This window comes from Sceloporus undulatus, chromosome 4, assembly GCF_019175285.1.
Source record: "Sceloporus undulatus isolate JIND9_A2432 ecotype Alabama chromosome 4, SceUnd_v1.1, whole genome shotgun sequence".
Taxonomy (NCBI): domain Eukaryota; kingdom Metazoa; phylum Chordata; class Lepidosauria; order Squamata; family Phrynosomatidae; genus Sceloporus; species Sceloporus undulatus.
This window is the reverse complement of record NC_056525.1, coordinates 90,092,553-90,117,793: the sequence shown is the minus strand read 5'-3', so window position 1 is coordinate 90,117,793 and position 25,241 is coordinate 90,092,553. Positions and strand designations below refer to the sequence as shown.

At 37.5% G+C, this 25,241-nt stretch overlaps 1 protein-coding gene across 1 annotated transcript in view; it reads left to right on the top strand.

The window, feature by feature from the left end:
- The window catches only part of JAK1 (Janus kinase 1), a 65,528-nt gene that overhangs the window by 21,887 nt on the left and 18,400 nt on the right, over positions 1-25,241 (top strand). The window contains 18 exon segments of the mRNA XM_042463262.1: positions 996-1,119; positions 2,918-3,071; positions 3,496-3,659; positions 4,186-4,540; positions 8,652-8,834; positions 9,511-9,668; positions 13,279-13,402; positions 14,114-14,303; positions 15,356-15,462; positions 16,782-16,922; positions 17,689-17,776; positions 18,471-18,598; positions 19,976-20,111; positions 21,756-21,907; positions 22,714-22,864; positions 23,856-23,908; positions 23,910-23,951; positions 25,032-25,224. Of these exon segments, the coding sequence (XP_042319196.1) occupies positions 996-1,119; positions 2,918-3,071; positions 3,496-3,659; positions 4,186-4,540; positions 8,652-8,834; positions 9,511-9,668; positions 13,279-13,402; positions 14,114-14,303; positions 15,356-15,462; positions 16,782-16,922; positions 17,689-17,776; positions 18,471-18,598; positions 19,976-20,111; positions 21,756-21,907; positions 22,714-22,864; positions 23,856-23,908; positions 23,910-23,951; positions 25,032-25,224 (2,643 nt within the window).

Sequence of the window (25,241 nt, the reverse complement as noted above, 5' to 3'; positions counted from 1 at the left end):
TCTAATGCAGTCCTCCTATGTAAATGTGCCCTGTTCTCCAGTAAGCCTTTAATAATATGTTCTGCCCCCTTTTACACCCTTTTCATCTCTTTGACAGCCTTCCAGAAGAACAAATCTACTAATTCTGGGTGTCGTATAATAACTGTTGTTATAAATTACAGTGCATACCTTAAAAGTCTCATTTATTATTTATGCTAATTGATTTTAAAACATATCAGCTACTTTCCTCTGTATTTATTCTAAACTTGGCATACTTCTTATGTCAGGAAACCCTTTATATGGCTGTGATAGCTGAATGGTTGAAGATGCGAAAGCATGATCGGTGATGTTTGGGAAAAATGACTGCCTCTTTTTCTTTCTTCATAAGAAATATTTCTGTAATGGACCCAAACCCAATCTCTCTCTCTCTCTCTCTCTCTCTGTGTGTGTGTGTGTATGCGCCCGCAGGTAGCTTTTCAATGCATGGCAACCCCATAAATTTAATAGAGTTTTCTTAGTTTTCATATTACATGATGGGGGATTTATCAATGTGAATGTTGTCTTCTATGTATGGTTGAAGGGAGGATCAGGAGGAAGAGATAGATTTCCTGCAGAACTTTGTGGGAACTACCATTTGAACAGAACCTACAGTTTTCGATTTGTTCATTCCAAACTTGCTTATAGTGCTAGTGTCACTGCCTGATTGGTAGCACTGCTGGCTGTTTACATACAAACTGTTTAATTTAAACATATATATCTTGTGTTCTATTAACCTTTTCAGTCTTTCATCACCCCCTACAGCTGTAACTGACAGTTAGCATTGGGTTATATTTCAGTAATTACAGTCAGTAGACGTTATAACAATTCTTGCATCTCTTTATTGTAAAATACAGCTACTTTTAAATATTAAATTATTTAATCCATTTCCCTTTTTAAGACTTAAACAATGACATATTGAACACTCCTTCTTGAAAATTTGTATAACTTATATATCTTATCTCTTTTTCTTCTGACAGCTATATCTCCATTGTGCCATAATCTTTTTGCTCTCTTTGATGAAAACAGAAACCTGTGGTACGCGCCAAATCATGTCTTCCAAATAGATGGCAAAACCGCACTCCGGGTTCATTATCGCATGAGGTACATGTGATATTCAGTAATAAGACTGTTGGAATTTAAGTCTTGGATTAATGCCAATCTTGTTGTTGGACTGCAAATCTTGTCAGCCCTAATAGTATAGCTAATGGTGAGGACTGCTAGGAGGTGAAATGTAACATTGAGTGGACCTATCCCTTGTCAAAAAATTTATTTCATTTAACATTAAAGTGCAGTAAGTTTCCTACCGTAGTCCAGAAAAGTATATAAAATATGCTGATTACTAGAAATTTTTTAAAAATTAGTGTTGTTGCTGGGTGCTGTTTATAATATTGTGTTACTTGATTCTGTTAGATGCATTGCATTTCAGGCAGAGGACAGAAGACTGTATACATTGAATTAATGAATAACTCTGACAGTTATAATGACATAATTAAATGGTTCAAGTGTAATCTTAAGAAAAGTCTATCTTATTAATTTATTGCAGTTTGTATCTATATAGAAATGTAAATTTATATGAATAATAGACTTCTTGAACTGTGGCCTCTTATAAAATACTCACTTCAAAAGATTGCTTAAAATATATTTGAATATCAGAATAAGTACTTGTTCGGTGTTGTAATATTGCATTATAGAAAATAATTTTAACTACAGTGGAAATACTTAGTGGAAAGAAAAATTAGTCACAGTCCAGCAATGTTCAGTAGAAGTGGGCATGACAGAGAAATAACTGAAATAAAGGATAAGTATAAATTACTTATCCTTTATTTCACTTATTCCTCTGTCATTTATAAAATATTTTATTCCTCACTTATAAAGTATTTGAAAAGACTTAAATATAAATAGAATAGAAATTAAAATACAGTAATGAATGAGAGCACATTGGGTGTATCTCGGTTGTCCTGGCGGAGTTGTGGTTACTTTTTCGTCCCAAAAGTCATGGCACCCCCAGGCCAGCCCCTTGAGCACTGCTCCTCCCATCCCCAAGTTCCTGAATCAGACACCCATGTCATTCCCATTCATTTGCCCCGGATGGGACATGGGAGGTGCAAGAAAAACCTCAGGAAAAGTGCAGTCAATTTAACCCCTTGTTCGACCCCCTCTGATTTGGGTTTTCCCTGGGAAAATCGATTACAAGGGAATCAGATCCAAATTCCAGTGGGAACGAAATCGGCATAATGAAGATCGAATGTGTGCTCAAATGGGAACTATGCTCTCATAATCGGAGTCTTGATCCGCTTTATAAGCCAGTGAGAATGGGGCCTAACTATGTTTAATAAAGTTACGATCATTAGTAGGTACAGTCGGCCCTTCTTATGTACGGATTTTTTTATACACGGATTCAAGCATCCATGGTTTGAAAATGTTCCAAAAAAGTATAAATTTCAAATATTAAACCTTGATTTTCCATTTTTATAAGGGATACCATTTTGCTAGGTCATTAATGGGACTTAAGCATTTTGTTATACATGGGGGATCTTGGAACCAAACCCCAGTGTATAACAAGCGTCCACTGTAGTAGGGAGTTTTATCCTTCAAAAATAAAAGTTTGGTACAATATTTTTTTCTGGAAAGGTTTATGGACTTCATTACCTCTGAGATGGTTTTCATTTTGTCACCAGTGCTAAGTTAGACTTTGGTGAGAGCAATAAGGAGTTAGATAAATCAGCTGCATGTGATTCTGCTAAATTAACAGTTATAGCTGATTAGCGTTGAAACAGTTGTCATTTTTTTTGTTTTGTTTTTTGCTGGTCTTTTTACTTTCTAGTCATATAGCAAAAACATTAACTTATGCATGTAACACTAAATGATTTCCTCAAGTCTTTATAATTATTTTCTAAAGGTTTTATTTTTCTAATTGGCATGGGACAAATGAACATGAGCCATCTGTCTGGAGACATTCTTCAAAGAAACCAAAGAATTCTTATGAAAAGAAACTAGTACAAGAAGGAACACCTCTTCTTGATGCAAATTCATTAGAATACCTCTTTGCACAGGCAAGTGACTCAGAGACATCAGAGACAGGATTCTAAGACATGTTATGTTTGTTGATGTGATAATATCCGGTTGTACTTTTTTTACCATTAAAAAAATCCTACTTTTGCTTCTGTGCTGCAGGAGTGGGGAATCTCAGGACCATGTTGCCCTGATCATTTTTTTAAGAAAATGAGTGATAGAAATTAAAAATTAATTTTTAGACATATAGAGTATGTTGTTGTCACTGATTACATGTTTAGTATTTTGTTGTTTTTTCGTTAAATGCTATCTGTGGTGCTATTTCATTGTATTTTCTGTGTACTGGGAAAAATTACATTACTGTTCTGCTGCTTGACATTTCATGAGGCTTTCAAATGGAAGTCTGTATTATTGCATCGGTATTTGCTGATTACCCACAATTAAAATAGTTTTCTTGCAATTTAGGGGCAAAATGATTTGGTAAGATGTTTTGCACCTGTTCGGGACTCAAAAAATGATCAAGAGACTCAAGAAATTCAAAATGAATGTCTGGGCATGGCTGTCCTTGCTATCACCCATTACGCAATTAAAAAAAAACTCAAATTGACAGATCTTCTCAGAGACATCAGGTGGGCCAGTAGTAATTGTGTATCCTACATATACTTGATATCTTTGATGGCTGGAGTGTGTTAGAAGGGAGAATGTATACAGAACGGAGATTTTTTTTCCTTTTGCTAGTAACTAACAGATGATAACTAACAGTTGATAAAATGTTTTAGAAAATGCTTCAGAAATGAATGTGTGAACTTCTATTCATGGCTACAGTTACTGATTTTAAGAATCTTTAATATGATACACAAGTCAATAAAAGCAATAAAAACTAGTTTGCTGCGTGTATGAAAAAAGCCCAATATATTTCAAGGAGAGGTTATTGGACTGAAACTGCAATAAATTGGTTATATATAGCTGTAAATACATTGTATCCTTAGTTTTGGGTACACTTTTTCATTATTTCCAATTTTTATTAATGTAAGTTTTTCCCCCTGAAAATTTATGTTATACTTTGGTTTTAATTATGTTTCTCTTCCATCAGCTAAGAAGAAGATACGCTGAATAATGAATATGATTTTTTTTCTCTTTCATGCCCTTTCCCAGCTACAAACGTTATATTCCTGAAAGTCTGAGTAAGACTATAAAACAGAAGAACCTTTTAACCAGAATACGGATAAACAATGTTTTCAAAGAATTCCTAAAAGAATTTAACAGAAAGACAGTTTGTGACAGCAGTGTTTCTCCACATGATCTGAAGGTGAAATACTTGTCAACAATGGAGACATTGACAAAACATTATGGTGCAGAATTATTTGAGACCACCTCATTGTTGATTTCATCAGAGAATGAGAAGAATTTTAACCCAGATGACTATAACATCATCCCACGTTATGAGGTGATGGTAACAGGCAATCAAGGAATCCAGTGGCATCTAAAGCCATATGTAAGTACGTTACAGGTGAGTACTGAGGTTATTTTTTAATCAGATTAACAAATTATTGTTGCTTTTTAAAAACGTTTTCACATAAGGTGATTTCCTCAGACATACTAGCTTTGTTGTCACTATTTTTATGGCTCTTTCAAATTCTTTGAAGTATTTATTAGAATGTGGAAAGGCTGAGAAAGGAGCAACATGGAGGAAGAGGACCTCCCTACTTAAAAAATACCAAGTAGAAATACTGAATAAGTGACATATGAAAGACATTGTTCCATTTTTTGTGACAAAGACAGCGAGGTGTCATTCTCTTTTCACACATAGATGACTGGTTGCTGTTGTGCATATGCGACAACAGCTCCTTTCAGATATTTGTCTCTATCTTTGGCTTCTGGAATCTTTAGGCATTATTGTACAGTAAATCTCACCTGGATCCAACTCAAAAGGTGTGCTTCACCAGGGCCCTGGTAGATTGTCACACACAGGCGGCTTTTTTCTGGACAATAGGAATCTAGCCCTTCAGAGGGTCACACTTTGGTGTCTTTGCAATTGGAGAATAAGTGCTAGGGACATTCAAATTCCTCTGGGATTCATAGCCTCCACAACTTCTGTGACTCCATTTGCAGGCTCTTGATGAGACCTCTGCAAGCCAGATTCCTGTCATGTTTTGACCCTCTTACCAATGTAAGAGGCTTATGACTACCACACAGTGTGCATCAATCTCTGGAGTGGGGGATAGACTCCAGGAACATATACACTGTAAGCTGTAATGCCTCCTCAAGCCTCAGTGGCAATCACAACCAGTGTGTCTCTCAAGAGCTGGGAGGCCCACTCTGCAGGGTTTATAATCAGAGGTTAGTGGTCTGTAGATGAGATAGCTCCTCATATCAGTGCTCTAGAACTACTAGCTGCCATAAAAGCATTTAACCCTTCAGGTAGACTATGAGGCAAGCCTGTTCAGGTAGTCTCTGGCAACACCATGATGTTCTTTTACAAACAAACAAGGGGGAACAAGATCAGATATCTTTCTTTGCCTCGTGGTTCAGCTTTAACATTGGTTTATTATTTGCAGCATCCTACTTCCTGTGATGCACCTGCCCATAGGCAAAAACATGCCAGCGGACACCCTAAGCAGGCCCCCTGTATCCTACCACAATTAGGACATAGAAACTTTCCCCAAGGTCTTCAGGCTATGGGAGACATCAGCCATAAACCTCTTTATGTTGCCTCAGAACAAGCAGTGTAAGATCTTTTGTTCCAGAGCCCACTTGGTGATGTGTTCCCGTTCAACTGGGGAGGGACTGTTGTATGTGCTTTCCCACCATTTCTTCTCTTCACCATGGTGATTGCCAAAATTTTCAAATACAGAACCAGTGCACACTGGTAACTTGTAAAAGGCTATGAGAATCTGCACCAACTTATAATTGGACCAATGTCTCATTGGAATTTGGAACTAGTCCTTTCTCAGCTTTCCAGGAAACCTTTCCAGTCCATTACATCCTGTGATCTCAGCTTACTTACATAGAAAACTGTGTTCCTGGTGGTAGTCACCTCAGCCAGGAGGGCAGGTGAGCTCTATCCCATGAGAGTGAATGAAACTTACCTGTGTTTTCTTAAGGAAAAGGTTGTTTTTAGATTGGACATTTCCTTTCTTTCAAAGTTTGTTTCAGACTTTCATCTGAACAAGGAAATTGTGTTACCAGCATTCAGGCAAAATCCTACATCTGATCTGAGGTGTTCCCTCCACTGTCTGGATGTTCATCGAGCACTAGCTTTTCCACATTGATTAGACAGCTACCTTTCAGGAGTTTCAAGGTGTTTCCTCTGCTATTCATCTTCCAAGAAAGGACTTCCTGTCCTTTCTTAATATCTTTACAGATGAGTTGTGGCTACTATCTCTTTGGCCTTATGAAATGATGTGCAAGCAACGTTCTACACAAGTCAGGAGCCATTTGACCATAGTGATAGCAGCAACAGCAGCCCTTTAGAGAGGAGTCCCTCTACACAATGTTTGTGGAGCTGCAGTCTGATCTTCAGTGTTCATCCTTCACTATAGACTGGACACAAGGTCTCAGGTGAATGCTGCTTTTGAGAGGGCTGTGCTCTTCTGCTGTGTGACATGACACTCCCTCCTTCTGTGATTAGTAGCTTGCTGGTCTCCCATTTGTGTGAGTCACAGAGATCATGAAGAAGGCAGATTGCTTACCTGTAATTGTAGTTCTTTGAGTGGTCATCTGTGAACTCGTATAACCTCCCTTTGTCAGTCCTGCCTATCTTTAGATCCTTGGCTGCTGCTTCAGCATCCATGAAACTGAAGATTTAGGCAGGAAGATGCACTCATTGCACCATGGAGAGTGGGCAAGGCTATTGCTGAAACACTTCCATAACAGCTGTAGAAGGTTCCAAATGATGCACTTCATAGGCAGATAGCCCATTTGTGTGAGTTCACAGATGATCACTTGAAGAATTACAATTACAGGTAAGTTACCTGTCCATCTTAGATTTCAAAAGTAAATGTCAAGAAAAATCATGAAAGTTGCTTCCAGTAGCCACATTCCCACATAACAATAAGTTACTCCTGCCTTAATGTGAACAAGCAGTGTAACCTTGTTGATCCCAGTTTTAAATGTAAAGTTTTTTTTAAAACAAAAACAAAAACCCAAAAACTAGTAGCCTCATATATACTGGATTGTTTGGGAGTAATGAAGCAGGTTTATGAAATCAAATATCTCAGTTTGTTTCTAGTTTGTTTTACCCAGTAGCACAAAAGAAGAGATAAGAGCAGGAGCAAATGAACTAGTGCATTGCTTATAAATCGTGTAGGCCAGAATCCTTGTTTATAATTAGATGCAGCCATCCTGGCTTGTCATATTTGAGCAGTATCCTGCTTTGTTGTTAGGTGTCTCCAAGTTGTTTCCGACTTACAGTGCCTCTCAGGCAAGCTTAACAAGATTTGTTCAGAGAAGGCTTGCCATTGCCTTCCCCTGAGTCTGAGAGCATATGACTCGTCCAAAGTCACCCAGTGGGTTTCATTGCTGAGCCAGGAATCAAGCCCTGGTCTCCAGAGTCTCAGTCAAACACTCAAACCAGTACACCATACTGGCTTTGTATATGTTTCCCAGTCCCTCTCTCTTTCAGTAAGAACACACAAACTATTGTATTTATCATGTCTTGTGAACTTAGATTCAGCTGTAGTTCTAATTTGTTTATCTCTCAGTAAACTAGTAATGGATTCTGTAGTTTGTTTTAGGTTTGTTTGTTAAGAAAAGCAACCCCCGGGGAGACATCTGCCTGGTTTGCATTCCTGCTACAAGCACCCTGCTTGTGCACAATATTCCAAGTTTCCCACAGATCCCTGAACATCCTTTATGTACAAATATAGCCAGTAGCTGTAACTGACTTATGTTCCTTATACAAACACACCTGGCACTGGTTGTTGGGGTTTTTTTTTTGTTTGTTTGTTTTTTGAGTAGCTAAAGCATCACAAGGGCCAGATAATAAAAGCATATTCAAAAACACATACAAGGCTTGTGTGTGTGGTTTTAAGGAGTTCATCTGCACCATGAGAGATGAATAGAATTAGAGTCTACACATGTAAAGAGAGAAAGTTACATATCTGCTTGTATTAAAACTTCAGTAATTGGGAATTTTACAGTTTTAACAATCTTTGGAGAATAAACTCTGTGTGGAGCTGGAAAGCCCACCTCATTTTTCAATACAACTGAAACATTGTGTGTTGCCCAACAGCTGCATGTATGTCTAGTCTAGTAGAGGTTTTGAACTTAACCTTACTATTTTTATCTTTCTGGTAGTGATACTTGTGTATTTTCTGAACATATACATTTTTCCTTCATGTACTGCTGGTTCAGTGTCTTTTTCACACCATCTTTTAAACCAGGGGTTCCCAACCTTTTTGACTCGTGGGGCCTTTATTTTTGTGGCGGAGCCCCTAAGAGGCATACCCTGTGTCTTATTGATGTTTAAGAGTATATGTAAGAATATATTCTTATTCTTTAATTTCATTCAGTTTTTATTTCTTTCATTTTTCTGGAGTGGCCATGGAGCACCTGGGAAGTGCCCGCAGAGCACATGTTGGGAACCCCTGCTCTAAACTATATGCATTTATCTCAAACAGGTTACTCAGACTGAAAAAGAAAAACATAAAATAAAGAGAAAGAAATCAGACAGCAAAGCTAAGAAAAATGAAGAAAAAAGCAAGAGGGAAGAATGGAACGATTTTTCTTACTTTCCTGAAATTACTCATCTTGTGATCAAGGAATCCACAGTTTTGATCTACAGACAAGATAATAAAAGGATGGTAAGTTTGCTAGATCCCATGAACCATCTCAAACCTGTGCTCTTGCTTCCAGAACTAGCAGCCCTTTGATTCTGTATCCTCAGTAACTAATATTGATTAGAACATAGATTTCATAATCTTGTTGGCTGAATCATACTAATTGCATACTGAAAGAATGGAACAGTTCTAGACATATACAAGCACTGTGGAAATGTGTGTGTGTAATTGTAAATATATAAATTGTAATTGTAAATATGTAAATATTACAAGGTTTTCTTGGCAAGATTTGTTCAGAGGGGGTTTACCATTACCTTTTCCCGAGGCTGAGAGTGTGATTTGCCAAGGTCACCCAGTGAATTTCCATGGTTGAGCAGGGATTTGAACCCTAGTCTCTAAAGTCCTAGTCCAATGCTGAAATAACTGTACCATGCTGGCTCCTGTCAGTGTAAATTTTACTGTATCAAATACGAGAAGGCTCCCAAGTATCTCTTCATTGTCTAGATTTATAGTTCCTTTCCTTTATTAAATGCAGTAATTTTCCTGAAACATTATGGATGAGGAATTTTATGCATTTGATTAAAAGCAAAAATTAAAATGACAAGTAAAGTATAAAAATAAATGGAGCACTAAGTGTTGATGACTATTGTTTCTCATATGAAAAGGAATGATTGTCCATAAAATTACTTTTCTGTTGTAGGAACTTAAACTGTCTTCACATGGGGAAGCTTTGTCGTTTGCTGCTTTGGTAGATGGTTACTTCAGGCTTACTGCAGATGCCCACCACTATCTCTGTACAGATGTTGCACCACCCCTGATAGAACACAACATTAAAAATGGCTGCCATGGACCAATCTGGTTAGTTAATGTCCTTCACACACTCTATTATCTAAGTAAACTTTCTGTAATTAATTATCCTATTTTCTGTTACAAATCTTAACTTGCTATTATTATTATTATTATTATTAAACTTTATTTCTATAGCGCTGTAATTATACACAGCGCTGTACAAAGTTGGTAAAATTAGGAGTAGATAAAAGCCTGCCCAAGGCATACATTCTAAGATAATAACAATTAAAAGAGGAATAGATAAAATTACCATCTAGAAAGGAAAAAACAGATTAAAAACAATGCTAGAATAGTTTTTGAAAAAATTATTAGATTTTTAAATTATGAGTACAAAAAAAAGGATAAAGGAAGAGGAAGAGAAAATAAAAAGAATATATAGGACATGAAGAATGGTATGCATGTACATTTATGTAAGCTGACCATTCTTCCAAGAAAATTTGCATTTATAGATTAAAAAAACTCCTTCATACATATCTAAAACAGCAAGAACTTCTGACCACTGAACCATAGATGAATGTTTATCTTTCTGTCCTTGCAAAATAAGTCTTCTTTGCAACAATAGAAACATGCAGGGGCCAATTACATTTTATTTATTTATGGTATTTATACCCCACCCTTCAGCCCTAAAGGCTATCAGAGCAGCTGTTGACCTTTAGTTAGACTCCTTGCTGCAGAATGAAATTTAAAAGAACATGAGCATGTAGCAATACCTAAGGTTTTTCTAATGCAAAATTAATACACAGTATTTCTAATGCAAAATTAATACACAGTAATATATCCAAGCAACAAAAGGGTTACTGGTGAACATGCCCACATGCCACAAGGAGTGCATCACTAAAATCTGGTTGAAGTAGACATTTTTTTTTCTAAAAAGACGTAATGATGTCCACTTCATGTGAAATGTCAATTTTTTCTTCATGATACCTCTGAATCAAAAAGGTTTATGTCTGCACAAAAGCATCTTACAGAACATTCTAGAGTTAAGTGATTTCAGTAGGAAAGCCTCTCCATTCTCTTACCATACATCTTGGTGTGCTTCTATTACCTCATCTCTATTCCTTTTTGTCCACCACTTGAGCATCATCAACTGAAACATTATCTTCATCTTGTTGTACCACTGAGAGTTTTTAATGCTGTTTGATGTCTTTGGTTGTTCAGTGAGGTTTATTATTGGAGGTTTATTATTACAGTGGACCCTTGTTATATGTTATGGTTTGGTTCCAAGATCCCCCGTGGATAACAAAATCCATGGATGCTCAAGTCCCATTAAATATAATGACATAGCAAAATGGTGTCCCTTATGAAAAATGGAAAATGAAGGTTTGATATTTATACTTTTTTTTAAATATTTTCAAACCGTGGATGCTTGACTCCATGTATAAGAAATCTGTGTGTAAGAAGGGCCGACTGTATTTAAACTTTTTGCCAGGGTTTCAGTTTATAACATTTATATAAGCTTTATAGTAAGTCTTAAAGGCTTATCTCCTGCAGGAGCAATATTACCTTCTCAGATAGATATTTTGAATGCCTGTTTTGTCTGGGGCAGGCACAAGGTTCAAACCTGTACTAAGCAGTTTGTTAAAATAGTTTAAAACGAGGTTAGATGCTTGGGAAGAGACTTTAGGTTCAGTGAACCTAGTGTTCAAAAATCCATCACTGAATATTGCTTTGCCATCCTGAAGAGACAGCCTTCCTGGAAGATTATGGCTTCACAAAACATTTTGGTATCATAGTTTTTTTGTGGGTTTTTCGAGCTATGTGGCCATGTTCTGTAAGAGTTTATTCCTGACGTTTCGCCAGCATCTGTGGCTGGCATCTTCATAGAATGCTAACCTGGAAGAGAGTGGGTATATATTTACTGTGTGACCCTGGGTGAGGAGGAGTGATTCCCATGTTAATCTGTGTATTGTTCTGTTGTTGATGGCCTCCTCAGGGAATAAACTCTTATAGAACATAGCCTGAAAATCCCACAAAAAACTATGGTTGCCGGCCATGAAAGCCTTCGACTTCACATTTTGGTATCAGTTGATTTCAACAGTTTTCTTGAAGGAGGACCATTTGTACCACCTCTGTAAATATCTCTTGTTTGTTTGGAAGGTGATATTCATGAAATGTCTTCCTGGATAGGAAGATTTCCTTTCTGTGGCAGTCTTGGATCAAAATAAGCATCAGTCTTGAAAACAACTTCAAACCAATGTGTATCCAACCTACCACAGTACTGATTTCTACATCACCACAAGTATTGGGATTGACTGTTCAAGGGAATACTCTCCTTACTCTGTTTGTTTGGATTGCCAGTGGTACAGATCGGAACCAAAGGAGAGGGATTCATCATGTGACCAGAATTCTCAGTCCCTGTTGCATTCTGAAGTGAATTCAGTGAATGTTCTGTGTTTCAGTCAGCAAGTGACCCAGGAACCAGGTGACTGGAATGCAAGAGGTGTAAGATAGTTAATCAAGGCCACATCAATCATAGGTTATCCAGCAAGATGAAGGGAGAAACAAGAATTAAGATCAGTCCATCCAGATGTTGTTACAGCAAGTCACTAGTCCAGATCAACAAAGCCAGCAAGGAGTAAATATAGTTATCATAGAGTTGAAAGCGAACTAAAGGGCCATTGTCCAACCCCTGCCATGCAGAAATACACAATCAAATCACCCCTGACTGATGGCCATCCAGCCTCTGTTTAAAACCTCCAAAGAAGGAGACTCCACCACACTCCAATGGAGTGTGTTCCACTCTAAAACAGCTCTTACAGTCAGGAAGTTCTTCCTAACGTTTAGGTGGAATTTCCTTTCCTCTTGTATGACTCCCATTCCTTCCTGTCCTAGCCTCAAGACAGACAGGCCAAAAGCACTGCAATTGGACTGATCTCAGGGCATTCAGCCTTGGATTGGGCTGTGGCTCCTAAAGCAGCTTAAACCCAGTGCTCTTTGTCAGCGTCCTTTTGTAGACTGCTGCAGTGGGTGGCCTCGGGACCTCAGCATCTGGTCGCTGTGGTCTTGCACTGCTCAGGGTATGCTCATGGCTGGAGCGGCCACAGGCCACTCTGAACCACCTGTTTGCTTGAGGCCCTAGTCTCTGGAACATAGAAAACAAGCTTGCTCTATTCTCAATATGGCATCCCTTTGAATATTTAAGCAGGGCTATCATATCCCCTCTTAACCTTCATATCTCCTCTTAACCGTCCAAAGTCAAGAAAATACTTATGCCTGAAGAGTACTTCCAGTCACCAAGATAGAATAGTTGCAAGCAGTAACAAAGATGGCAAGGAGCTGCTGTCTCAAGACAGCAGGTGCTTAATGAATTCCTTACTGCTACTGAAGCTTCAGATGTAGTCTCAACACTAGTCTCTGTACTGACTGTGCATCCTAACCCTTCCAGACACAAACAATCTACTGGTAGATTTCTCAGTCAAACCTTTCTCAATGAATTCATGATGATCCATATTTTGAAATATGTTTTTTGAAGATTCTTCATATTTAAAAAATCGATTTAGTTCCATTTCACTACATTTGACAGTACTTCCATAATTTGTGTGGCAAAAAATAAATTAAAAGTCTCTTGCTTTCAGAGGGTTATTACTGAATATTTCTATTTATTTCTAAACAATTTCAGCACAGATTATGCTGTCAGCAAGCTGAAGCAAGAAGGTAATGAAGAGGGCATGTATGTACTGAGATGGAGCTGTACAGACTTCAATAATATCCTCTTGACTGTGATATGTACAGAAGGCTCGCAGGTATAATAAAGTTTTATCCGGAGTATGAAGAGTAGTTATATCTGTAATGTATGTCTTTTGACATGTAAAGTCTAATTTTTGAGGACAAGGTTTGAGTGGTAATAGTTTTGATGGTTTCAAACCATGTTGCTCTGAATCCACCAAGAGTGTAATACTTCCTTTCCTTTTGTCTAAAAGCTGGAACGTATAGCTATAGCTTCCTGTGGCAGCAAGTATGTAGTAGGCTTAAATGTCTTTAGGCTGTCTCCTGCTCTACTGTTCAGGGAATAAATTCGTAAGAATTGTCAGTAGTTAATAAACTGCTTCAGTGATTTTTCTGTACTTTAACATTTGTCACCTCTAGTATCTATATCTTGTCAGTTGAAGTGAGATGCGTATGCAATTGAGGATTAGGCTGCAAATGTGATACCGGCAGATTTGAAATCCTCTGACAATCATAGTACTGTATCTATGAGATAGATCTGACACTTTCTTTTTTACTTTGTGAAGGGTAGCAAAATCTTGATGATCTTGACTATTCTGGATTTTGGGTAAAAGGAAGTACATGTGTTTAGTTGTCAGTATATCATAAGATAAGATTAAAAGGTTTCAAATGCTTGTTAAAAATCAAAAGAGTAATTTCATTGCATTCACTGTTATTTTCTCCATTTTTACTTGAGTTCACTTAAGAGTGGTTTTTGCTCTCCCTTGTTTTTACTTCCTTTCCCACAGCAATTTTTAAATCCTCCCAAACAATACAAGAACTTCCAGATTGAAATGAAGAAAGATGGTTGTCTCTTACATGGGTCTGATAAGTTCTTTCCATCTTTGAAAGAACTGATGGACCATTTAAAAGGGCAGATCCTTAGAACGGATAATATAGAATTCACACTCAAACGATGCTGTCAGCCAAAGCCAAGAGGTACTATATTTAATTTAGTATTCTTTAGAAATCTTAAATCCTTGCCATGGAGAACTTTTTGTTGGGTGACAGAGGGATTAATTATTCTAAGCTTGACATCAGATTTCAGCCTCATGTGTACATGTTAACATTTTTAGGATACATCTTTAGAGGGAGATCTGACAATCCTAAAGAGTTAAACTTCTTGTCTTTATCAGTGTAGCTGAGGGTTTTTTTCAGTGCCTCAAGGTCACCTTTATACATTCAAATCTAAAAGTGATGCTACATAAATGTTTCTCCTCTATAGGTTTAGGTAGGGGCTTCAGTAGCTGATGCTTCTGTCACCACAGTGCTTCTGCCACCATAGGACTATCTTTTTACCCATTCTTCATGGCAAATTTCAGTAAAACACTAGGTTCACCTGGAAAGCTTTTACTGCAGTTCAGAAATATTCCAGTAGTTAACTATTCCTCTAAATATTTTGCACTTTGCTATTTTAACATTCTTTGCAGCTGACTGTTACTGTACTGTGAAGTATTTTAGGCTTACACTATACAGTACTTCATTTACTTATTTATGTTTGTGTCCTGAAAAAGAACTCAGAGCAATGCATTTTAAAATTTATCAACTTAAGGCTGCTATGAGGTAATGCTGAAAGATAGTAACATGCACAAAATTATTCAGTGGAATTGTAAATGAATGATGATCTTTAGTTGTAACCAAGCCCACATAGGCTCAAGCCTCTAAGCTGGCTTTCTTTGGCCAGGTATGGTGTAGTGGTTGGACTACAACTCTGGAGATTAGGGTTTGTTCCCCACTTGGCCATGGAAACACAATGGCTGATATTGAGCATGTTACACACTCAGCCCCAGAAAACTCCATGATAGGGTCGCTATAAGTCTGAAATGACTTGAAGAGACACAACAATAACAATGCTGAAGATTCTATTCTGCTTATCTCTATTAACATATTTTGCTGGTTCATTATGGAGATTGCTAACTGTTAGTATTACTGAAACAACATAACAAGCAGGGATGCAAATCTGTTTGAATTGTATTTTATTTCCTCCCCAGAAATCTCCAATTTGCTAGTGGCTACCAAAAAGTCCCAAGAATGTCAGCCAGTCTGTGCTTTAAGTCAGTTGAGCTTCCATCGAATCCTTAAAGAAGAAATAATACAAGTAAGTGGTTTTGGAATTTTAAAAGTTACATGAACTATTCATGCATAGGTCTCAAAAGAGCTTTCCTGTTGCTGTTTGCAAAGTGCTTATGTCTAGCAAAGTATGGGAAATTAATCCCACAAATCCTACTCCCACATATTTTTTAAAAATAAATTATGTTGGAATGTAGTTTAGGTGTTCAAGTGCCATGAAACTCAATATGTCTTCACATTTTATGTTCACAACTGCTCTTCTCCCTTTTGTAAATTTTACATGTTACTATATGGACTATCCAGTTAAATTAAATATCTTTTCTAATCTATATTTGAAAAGAGTGTTATGGGGCCATGTTGCTTTTTAGGTGGGTCCTTGCTCCTATCAGTTTGGTAGAAAAGAAAGGTTGCTCTAATAAAAACATAGATTTAATGTTCAAAATCTTGCTGAATTCAGATATAGGAGTGGGTTGGATATGGTGCTAAAGAGCTTAGCCTCCTGTTGGACACATTTCCCTTGCCCATTCATCATCTGGATCAGAGTTTGGAAGTAACTAGTTATTTGCTTATTAATTGGTCAGCTAGGCTATCAGTTCATTAGTTTTTCTAATAGATTCTCATACTACACTAGATTTCCTAGTTAATTCTGAAGTTAAAAATTATACTTTAGTGAATTAAATTGTTAAACCTCATTAGAATGTGTGCCTCTCCCTTTGTCAGATGCAGATGTCAGATGTTGCCTCAGAAGTAGTATTACAATTTGAGGAAATATATCACATGCTTGTGTTGTCAGGCTGGCTAATCTGGAGGATGAAAGAAAGGGATAGAGTGGGAGACAGAAAGAAGGAAGTAAGGAAAGAGAAGTATAGCTTTCTAGTACTCAGGTTAAACAAACAGAGAGATAAAAACAATTAAAAATGGAAAAAAAGAAAAAAAACCAATTGGATGGGGGAATGATTTGTTTGGAGACAGAGACCCTCAAACAGACAAGGCCCTTTCAGAAGACATTTTGAAAGGCAGGCAATCCCCATGCTCATACAAAAGGAAAATAGGTCTTCATACGGAAGTATATAAATAAGAAACCAGTTATTTATTTATTAGATAGAATTTCTGATTATATACATCATATTGGGCTCATTAATGCAGAAGTATCTTGAGTGTTCCACCTATCAAATGAGTACAGTATTATTAATGTGTCACTTAAAATAAAAATCCAAAATGTAAAATGTAAAATGAATTCTCATTTAACTGTTTTTTGGGGGTCTGATTAATGATTGTAGCTGTTCCTCATTAAATAAATGAATGATTAGATTTTCACAGTTTCTGACAATTTAAACTGTATTTTAGGGTGAGCACCTTGGAAGAGGAACCAAAACACAGATTTACTCTGGGATTCTAAGCTATAAGGATGATGAAAGTTACCAGAATGAAAAAGAGATGAAAGTTCTCCTTAAAGTCTTGGACCCCAGCCACAGAGACATTTCTTTGGTAGGTATCTCTATTAGTTCACTTTCTGAATGTCATCAATCCTTTCAATATCCTTTTTATTCTGGAGAATTTTGAAGTGAAAGTTATTCCAGGTGCCCATGTGTCACAGGTATGGCTGATGAGCTGAAGCACAGCTCTTTGCATTATGAAAGACTATTTTATATTGCCACAGTATGGAGTATGGAGCTTACCAAATCCCCCCTTGGTAAATTATGTACCATTTGCGGAGATATGAAATCTTTCTGCCATGGTTAAAGAGAAAAAAGTGTTTCAGAAATGGGCTTTTAGCTGGGGGGGTGTAAAATGGGGGAGACTCACTTTCCTGCCTGGCCAGCAGAACCTCCAGACCTAGAAGCCAGCCTGTTCCCATCAGCACATTGGTGATACCTTTTTCTGAGGTGTCACCTGGTGGTCCTCACCCCTTGTACTCTCCTATTGATGCCCCTGGTTCTTTCCAGTTAAGAGTGAACAATTTATTTGCAACTACCAAGCACCCCATGTTGATTGTAAAGAGTCCTTTGGGCTACAACTAATCATATACTCAGATAGATCTTATGAGGTTATTTGTGATGATCTATAGGCAGTCGTCATGCAGTTTAATGAGCAGAATTTTTCTTATGGCTAATAACAATTAATTTCAGATAGTAACATAAAAATATGCACATCACTGAACTTAACATTTTTGTGCAAAGACTTTGTTGCTTCATGCTTTCATAGTTTTACTGATCTTAAATTTGCTTTGTTACCCCTGAAATGTTTTTAATAGGCATTTTTTGAGACAGCAAGCATGATGAGACAGATTTCCCACAAACACATCGTCCTCCTTCATGGAGTTTGTGTCCGTGATGTAGAAAGTAAGTAAATTATCTCTGCCTAAAGTGATAATTAGCTAGCCTAAATACTCCAAAACCACCAGATCCTGTCTGATCTTGGAGGCTAAGCAGGGTCAGCTCTGGTTAGAATGTGGATGGGAGAAGACGAAGAAATACTAGGTGTCATAGGCTTTATTTCAGAGAGAGAATTGGCACAACCAGCTTTGAGTATTCCTTCGCTAAGAAAATTCATGAGGTTGCCATAAATCAACAGATAATTTGATACACACATACACAAAGTGATAATTAATGATAGGTGAGCTAAATAACATAAACGTTGTAAACATTCAACTCAGTCTTCTGGGAGCAACATAGTGTTCCTTCCCTGACAACTTGCTGGATGGGAAATGAGTGAGAGAGTGGCAGAAAGAGAAGGAAGGTCTAGCTCTGCCTAGTACTGGTTCTTGCCTACTGACTACTGAAATTCCATTCACAGCTTGCTTGCTGCCTCCCAACACATTAATTCCATCCCTGTCTTAGTAGTTCTTTTTCTTGTTATGTTTTTTATCTGCCCATATTTAAATGAATAAACTGTATTCTGTTGTATATGTTTCAGAATGAAACATTCCCAAAAATGTCATTTGTGTCCATCATGAAAATTCATTGAAGACTAAACAATGTGCACTGCTCAGGTGTTCAAGTTGTGCACTGCTAATTTATTTTCCTTTGGATGCAGACATTATGGTGGAGGAGTATGTTGAATTTGGGCCTCTGGATCTCTTCATGCACCGCAAGAGTGATTTGCTTACAACACCTTGGAAATTCAAAGTAGCAAAACAGTTGGCAAGTGCATTAAGCTATCTGGTAAGTCCTAGATGTTATTTATAGAAACTGTTGTCTGATCTTTTGTATTTCTGTAAGGCCATTCACATAAGCTTACGAAACCCTTCCTCCCATTTTTTCTTGTTGTCCCTTTTGAAATGCCCATCCATGTGGATTTTTTAAAGGTTGGATGGGTAATTTGTAGAAGCCTGGAACTCCTGAAGATGGAAGTGTTGATAGTTTTCCTCTTGTGCATCATTGTGGCTATAAAAGGAGAATATTAGGATTGTTAGGTATATTATTATTCTTTTCACCTTTTGCAAAATCATTGATCATGTTGTTTATCTAGTGTTAAATAATATAGGACATAGAACTTAGATACGAATATAAGACATGTACCCAAAGTAAAGGAAGGTTGGAAAATGAAAATCTTCCTTTCCCCATTTTCTTCCCCACTGTAGCTATATTCGTCCCTCCATATTTGTGGCTTTGACTTTTGCAGATTTGATTATTCACGGATTTTATTAATATATTCTTACTAGGAATATCTGGGTCTTCCAGCACAACTGTATGGTCAACTTTTAACTAAACGTTGCACTGAAGGACCTAGAGATTCGTAGAGAGAACATTCCACTGGGCATTTGTAGCTCCTCCAGCACAATTCTGTGGTCAGTGTCTGGCAAATGTTGATCACAGAGTTGCACTGGATGACTTAGAGATTCCTAGAGAGGTGTTCTCTCAGGGAAAAAATAGTGTTTTGTTATTTGTGGTTTTTCTACATTTATGGGGGTCCTGTGCTCCTAACCCAAACAAACGTAGAGGGACGAGTGTACATGCAACCCCTCCCCAAGAAATGTCACTGGAAGGTTAAGGTACCCTCCTGAACCAAATGTAAAACAGGGAAAAAAATGAACTTTTAGAACTACAGCTGCCAGTATTACCAGTTCCTGTGGCTTCCAGCTATGCTAGTTGGGGAGATTCTGGGAACTGTAGTCCAAAAATATTTGACAGAAAACTTTCCTACTGTGAAGTTCCTTTGCTTGATTTAGCATCCAAGTCATATGGTTTGTGATCTGCTATATTTCAAGTATCCTTTTCAGATGTGTTTAGTGTATATGGATTGAGTTCTTGGTTGTTGTTGTTGTGTGCCTTCAAGTTGTTTCTGAATTAATGGCAATCCTAAGGCGATCCTATCATGGAGTTTTCTTGGCAAGATTTGTTCATAGGAGTTTTGCCATTGCTTCCCCTTGAAGCTGAGAGCTTGTGACTTGCCCAAGGTCTCCCAATGGGTATCATGGCCAAACTGAGAATTGAACCCTGATCTCCAAAGTCATAGTCCAACGCTCAAACCAGTACGCCACACTGGCTCTCCTATTGTAGGGTTTGAACATACTAATTTATATTCTCTCATAAATGCAGGAAGACAAAGATTTAGTACATGGAAATGTCTGTACAAAAAATATATTATTGGCCAGAGAAGGACTTGATAATGAATATGGACCTTTCATAAAATTAAGTGACCCAGGAATTCCAGTTACAGTGCTGTCTAGACAAGGTAAATATATGTGTGTATTTGTCAGGATAGTAAAAGAAAACAACTTTTTCATCTACTGGCTCATGCTTTCTGTTCTTATCCATGTCCCACTAGCACACTAGTTGCAATCCATACCACAACTCAAGTTGTATAATTATTAGATATGTAACTGACAAGACTTAAGGGAATGCTCAATATTAAGAATACTGATTTACCCACAGTGTGGGAATGATTTCCATATCTTAATTATACATTCTCTGAAGAAGTGCACCCTTCTGTCAGTCCTCAACTGCTGCCTGAATGCCTAATTGGATGATGCAAGGTCTGGTATCAGGGGAGAAGGACAAAAATGGACTCCTCTTCATTCTTTCCAAATAGTCATTCATTTCATGTGAGATGCTCAAACCTTGCTAATAGTAAACTAAATTATTTATATGCTAGCTTTCTCCCAACACAGGACTTATCAATGAACTAAATTTTTGAGCTGTTAATTAATGTATCCAAGTGATCTCAACTGTAAGAATTTAATTTTTTAAAAAAGTTTTTATTCTTACGAATGGAGGAAACCAATGTGTTTCATGTGAACATGCCATTCACATGATGTCTAAAAAGCGTGCCCATAGAGCACGACACTCAAATTTTGTATGTGCATTTCGTTTAATGCCTGGAAACATGAAATTTAGAACATACATCATCAAGACAGTCTGATTTTGAAAGTCTTAAATGGGACATTTTTTGCCTCTAAGAACCAAAATGTGGATACAAAATATATTTCTTAATAGATGCCAGCATTCCAATAAGGACAAAGAGGTACAATGTGACACAGCCTTGCAATCTCAGAATTGTATTTAGTCTCTTCAGGCTTGCCTTTGAGGCTGGGGGGCATTTCTAGTAGCATCCGGAGAAACAGATACTGTACATTGTTACAGAATGCATCCTTTCCCATGTTCTTGGTTTCTTTCTTTTTTTAAAAAAAAAAACCCCTAAAATTCAACAAAAGCCTTTCTTCATAAGGTGTTCACACACCTGATTCTTTCATTTGTCTTTTTCCCAACTCTGTTATGATCAGTTTTGGGATGAAACAGCTAGATCTGCAGCCTGTGTCATATTAATTTCAAATCCTTTCTAATAGTTTCCAAAACTTAGTTTGGCTTTCTGATTGCTGAAATTGATGCTTATGCTGCACAGCCTACCTCAGTATCAAGATTTCTTTCCTGGAAATCAAAGATAGTCCTGTGTCATTTGTGTACTTCTGTGAATATTTTAATTGAATAATGTTTATCCTAGTATGATCCCATGAAATTAGTTTACTGAGTTAGGGAGGTCCTTTTGAGCTCTTCTCAGTATGCTTGGAATTTCACCATTTTGAATTAGTAGGTGTCATATCCAACTTTGCTTATCATTTTTTCATATTTATATATAAAAGATGTTTGAAATCAGGATAATTTTTTTTTAAAAATGGTAAGATATACATGCTATACTTCCACATACTTTTCTTTGCTTACACTTCTCTTGAAAGAGACACATCTAATATAGTTATATGTTTTCCTGTTAGTATCTCTAGAGTTATAGGCCCACTGCAACTAAATTATTTTTTAATTTGAGAAACACACACACCTCATCACAGTTCATTCAAATACTTCCCAACCTCCTTCCCCTTTTAAGAATGTGTTGAACGCATCCCTTGGCTTGCACCAGAGTGTCTTGAAGACTCCAAAAATCTGAGTGTGGCAGCAGATAAGTGGAGTTTCGGTACAACATTATGGGAAATTTGCTACAATGGAGAAATACCACTTAAAGACAAGACATTGGCAGAGGTAAGGTGGTAAGGTCTTAAAGTAGGCATTGCTTTCTTGGTAGAGTTTAAATTTTGAGGAAACATGTTTAATTATCTCATAGAAATATTGTAGGATGAGAAGAATTGGTTGAATGACCTTGTCCTTGTGTAAAGTAGGCTTAATTTGGAGCGTGTCCAAAGGAGGGCAACTAACATGGTGAAAGGTCTGGAAACCTTGCCCTATGAGGAACTCCTTAGGGAGCTGGGGATGTTTAGCCTGGAGAAGAGAAGGTTAAGAGGTGATATGATAGCCCTGTTCAAATATTTGAAGGGATGTCATATTGAGGAGGGAGCAAACTTGTTTTCTGCTGCTCCAGAGACTAGGACCCGGAGCAATGGATGCAAACTGCAGGAAAAGAGATTCCACCTCAACATTAGGAGGAACTTCCTGACAGTAAGGGCTGTTCGACAGTGGAACAAACTCCCTCGGAGTGTAGTGGAGTCTCCTTCCTTGGAGGTCTTCAAGCAGAGGCTGGATGGCCATCTGTCGGGGATGCTTTGATTGTGATTTCCTGCATGGCAGGGGGTTGTACTGGCTGGCCCTTGTGGTCTCTTCCAACTCTACGATTCTATGATTCTAATTGACCTCTTCCTAGGGTATAACACGACATAATTCTGAGCAAACTAATAAAATGACAGTGGAGATGATTCTGCAAAAAGTACTGTGCGCTGGTTGTAATTTAGCTATGGAGAATTTGCCTGATGGAAGTCTCTTATGACATTTGAGTTAAGAGAAACATGTTCAATAGATCTGTGAATAATTGTTATTCCCATCCCTTCTTGCAGAAGGAAAGGTTTTATGAAGGGCATTTTGCACTTGCAACACCATCTTGCAAGGAGCTAGCAGATCTGATGAAGCAGTGCATGCACTATGATCCTAATCAGAGACCATTCTTTAGAGCAATTATGCGTGATATCAACAAGCTGGAAGAGCAAAGTAAGAACATTTTTGCTTATTTTCCATTTCTATCAGAGGGATTCTTTAACATAGCTGAATATGCCGCACCTTCATGGCAGAATAAAAACATTATTGCATAGTCCACTAATTTTTTGTTGTTCCAAAACTAGTTATAAAGAGCTTTGAGTAGATTTATTTTTTAAGATCTACAATCATGTATTGTCCTGTAGTTGAGATACCATAGATTATGTTGTTGCATTTCAGTTGCTAAAGCAGCATCCTGTGTGAGGTAAAATTGCAGTTACATGCAGTCTTGCCTATTCCTTGGTTGCTGTGATTCTGTTATTTTGGTATGGCAGCCTGGCTGGCTATCAGTTCTGCAACAAGGAAGCAACAGCCTAAATCTAAGTGATAGATTCAACTAGAGATTACCTATTTAATCGCTGGTCTTATTCAGTACTGACATAGAATTCAAAAATTGATTCATAAGGCTTACTCTGCATTGGACCAGTGCTTGGATTTTTAGACTGTTTTTTACTCGCAAACATAACAAGCTTGCATTGGTTGTTCTGTGCCTTCAAGTTGTTTCCGACTTATGGTGACTCTAATGTGAACCCATCCCAAGGTTTCCTTGGTAAGATTTATTCAGTGCAGGTTTCCCTCTGTCTTTCTCTGAAACTTAGAGAGTGTGACTTGCCCAAGATCACTCAGTGGGTTTCCATGGCCGAGAAGGGATTTGAGCCCTGCTCTTGAAGGTTGTAATCTTAACACTCATACCAGACTTGTATTTGGCAGCTGTAAATTTCTTTTTCTGAAAGTAGTTTCCCATCTTGTAGGAAGGAACAGTTTTTATTTATTATTATAGCTTGTAGCACATGGAGGGTGAATAAATAACATCTCTGGACATTTACACTTTTAGCGTGGTGGCAGTTTTCTATTCTAAATCAAAATAAACTTCATGTATAGAGAGTTCTTAAAATTCAGTGTTGATTTCTCATGGATGTCTCACTGATATTCGTTCCTGTGTCAGATCCTGATATTGTCTCAGAGAAGAGGCCTAATGCTGAAATTGACCCTACCATTTTTTGAAAAACGCTTTCTGAAGAGGATTCGTGACTTGGGCGAGGTATGTTTCCTCCTCCTCCTTCTCCATATTAATCAAAGATTAGTTCAAATAGTATGTGAAGCAGGCTGGAATATTTTCAAAAACCTTCTTTTCTGTTGCCTGTAACAATAAGAGTTACAAAACAGGTATGTTTTCCATATGGTCATCAACAATAAAGCACAAGCAGATTCACAAATATTCAAACTGGGAATGATCAACCTTCTGCAATTTCATAGCCTTTCCCCCACCCACTTGTCTTCATCATGAGGACAATTTCTCTTTGAGCAGGATAATGGGGAGTGAGCAAAATTAAAGCCACCTCCTTCCCAGTGATCCCTGCCATGATAACTGACACCAGCAGCAGGGATCCTGATAGGAATCACCAAGAATCAGTGTGCTTAAAGGGTCCCCCCAGTCTTGATCATGATTTAACCTTTTCCTTGTGCCCATCATTCCTACAGAGATTGTTTTCAGGCAGGAAATTGTGATTGGAGCACACTGGGGCTACTGAGCCAGTGACCAGATGATGAATTCATGCTGACATATGATGTAAAAGAAGTCTATAAGAATTAGATTTCCATTATCTACTTTTGCATGGTATTCAAATTATGGATGCTATCATTTGTGATGATGTTTATAAAGATAATTCAACCTTTGTTGCAATTCAGACATCATGGTAGGTGGCTCTATTTTACAGAGCATATCTGCAGTGGGTAATCATAATAAGAAGTGGATAATTATGTTCTTAAGTTAGCATGCACAAGGGAGAGCATCCTCTCTGTGGTACCATGGAAGATCACTATGATGATCACTGTCATTTTCACAGAAAATTTATACATCACTTTTCCAGAATGTTTTCAAAAGAGATTGAATATTCCCGTCTGCTGTTAAATTAGGACTAAGTGACTGGCCCTCTGGATGTTTCGGCCTCCAATTCCCATCAGCACTAGCCAGCATAGCCAATGGTAATAGATTATGAATGTTGCAGTCCAAAAATAACTAGAATTCTGCACTTGTCCACCTGTTTAAAATAAATGAATGCCCAAATTCAAAAGACATTTTAGGGAAAAAATAATTTATTTCCTCCCTTTCAAAAACCAGGGTCATTTTGGCAAAGTTGAACTCTGCAGATATGATCCTGAAGGTGATAACACAGGAGAACAAGTGGCAGTAAAGTCACTAAAACCTGACTGTGGTGGGAACCATATTGCTGATCTGAAGAAAGAAATTGAAATTCTGAGGAATCTTTATCATGAAAACATTGTGAAATACAAAGGAATCTGCACCGAAGATGGTAAACTAACTGATGAT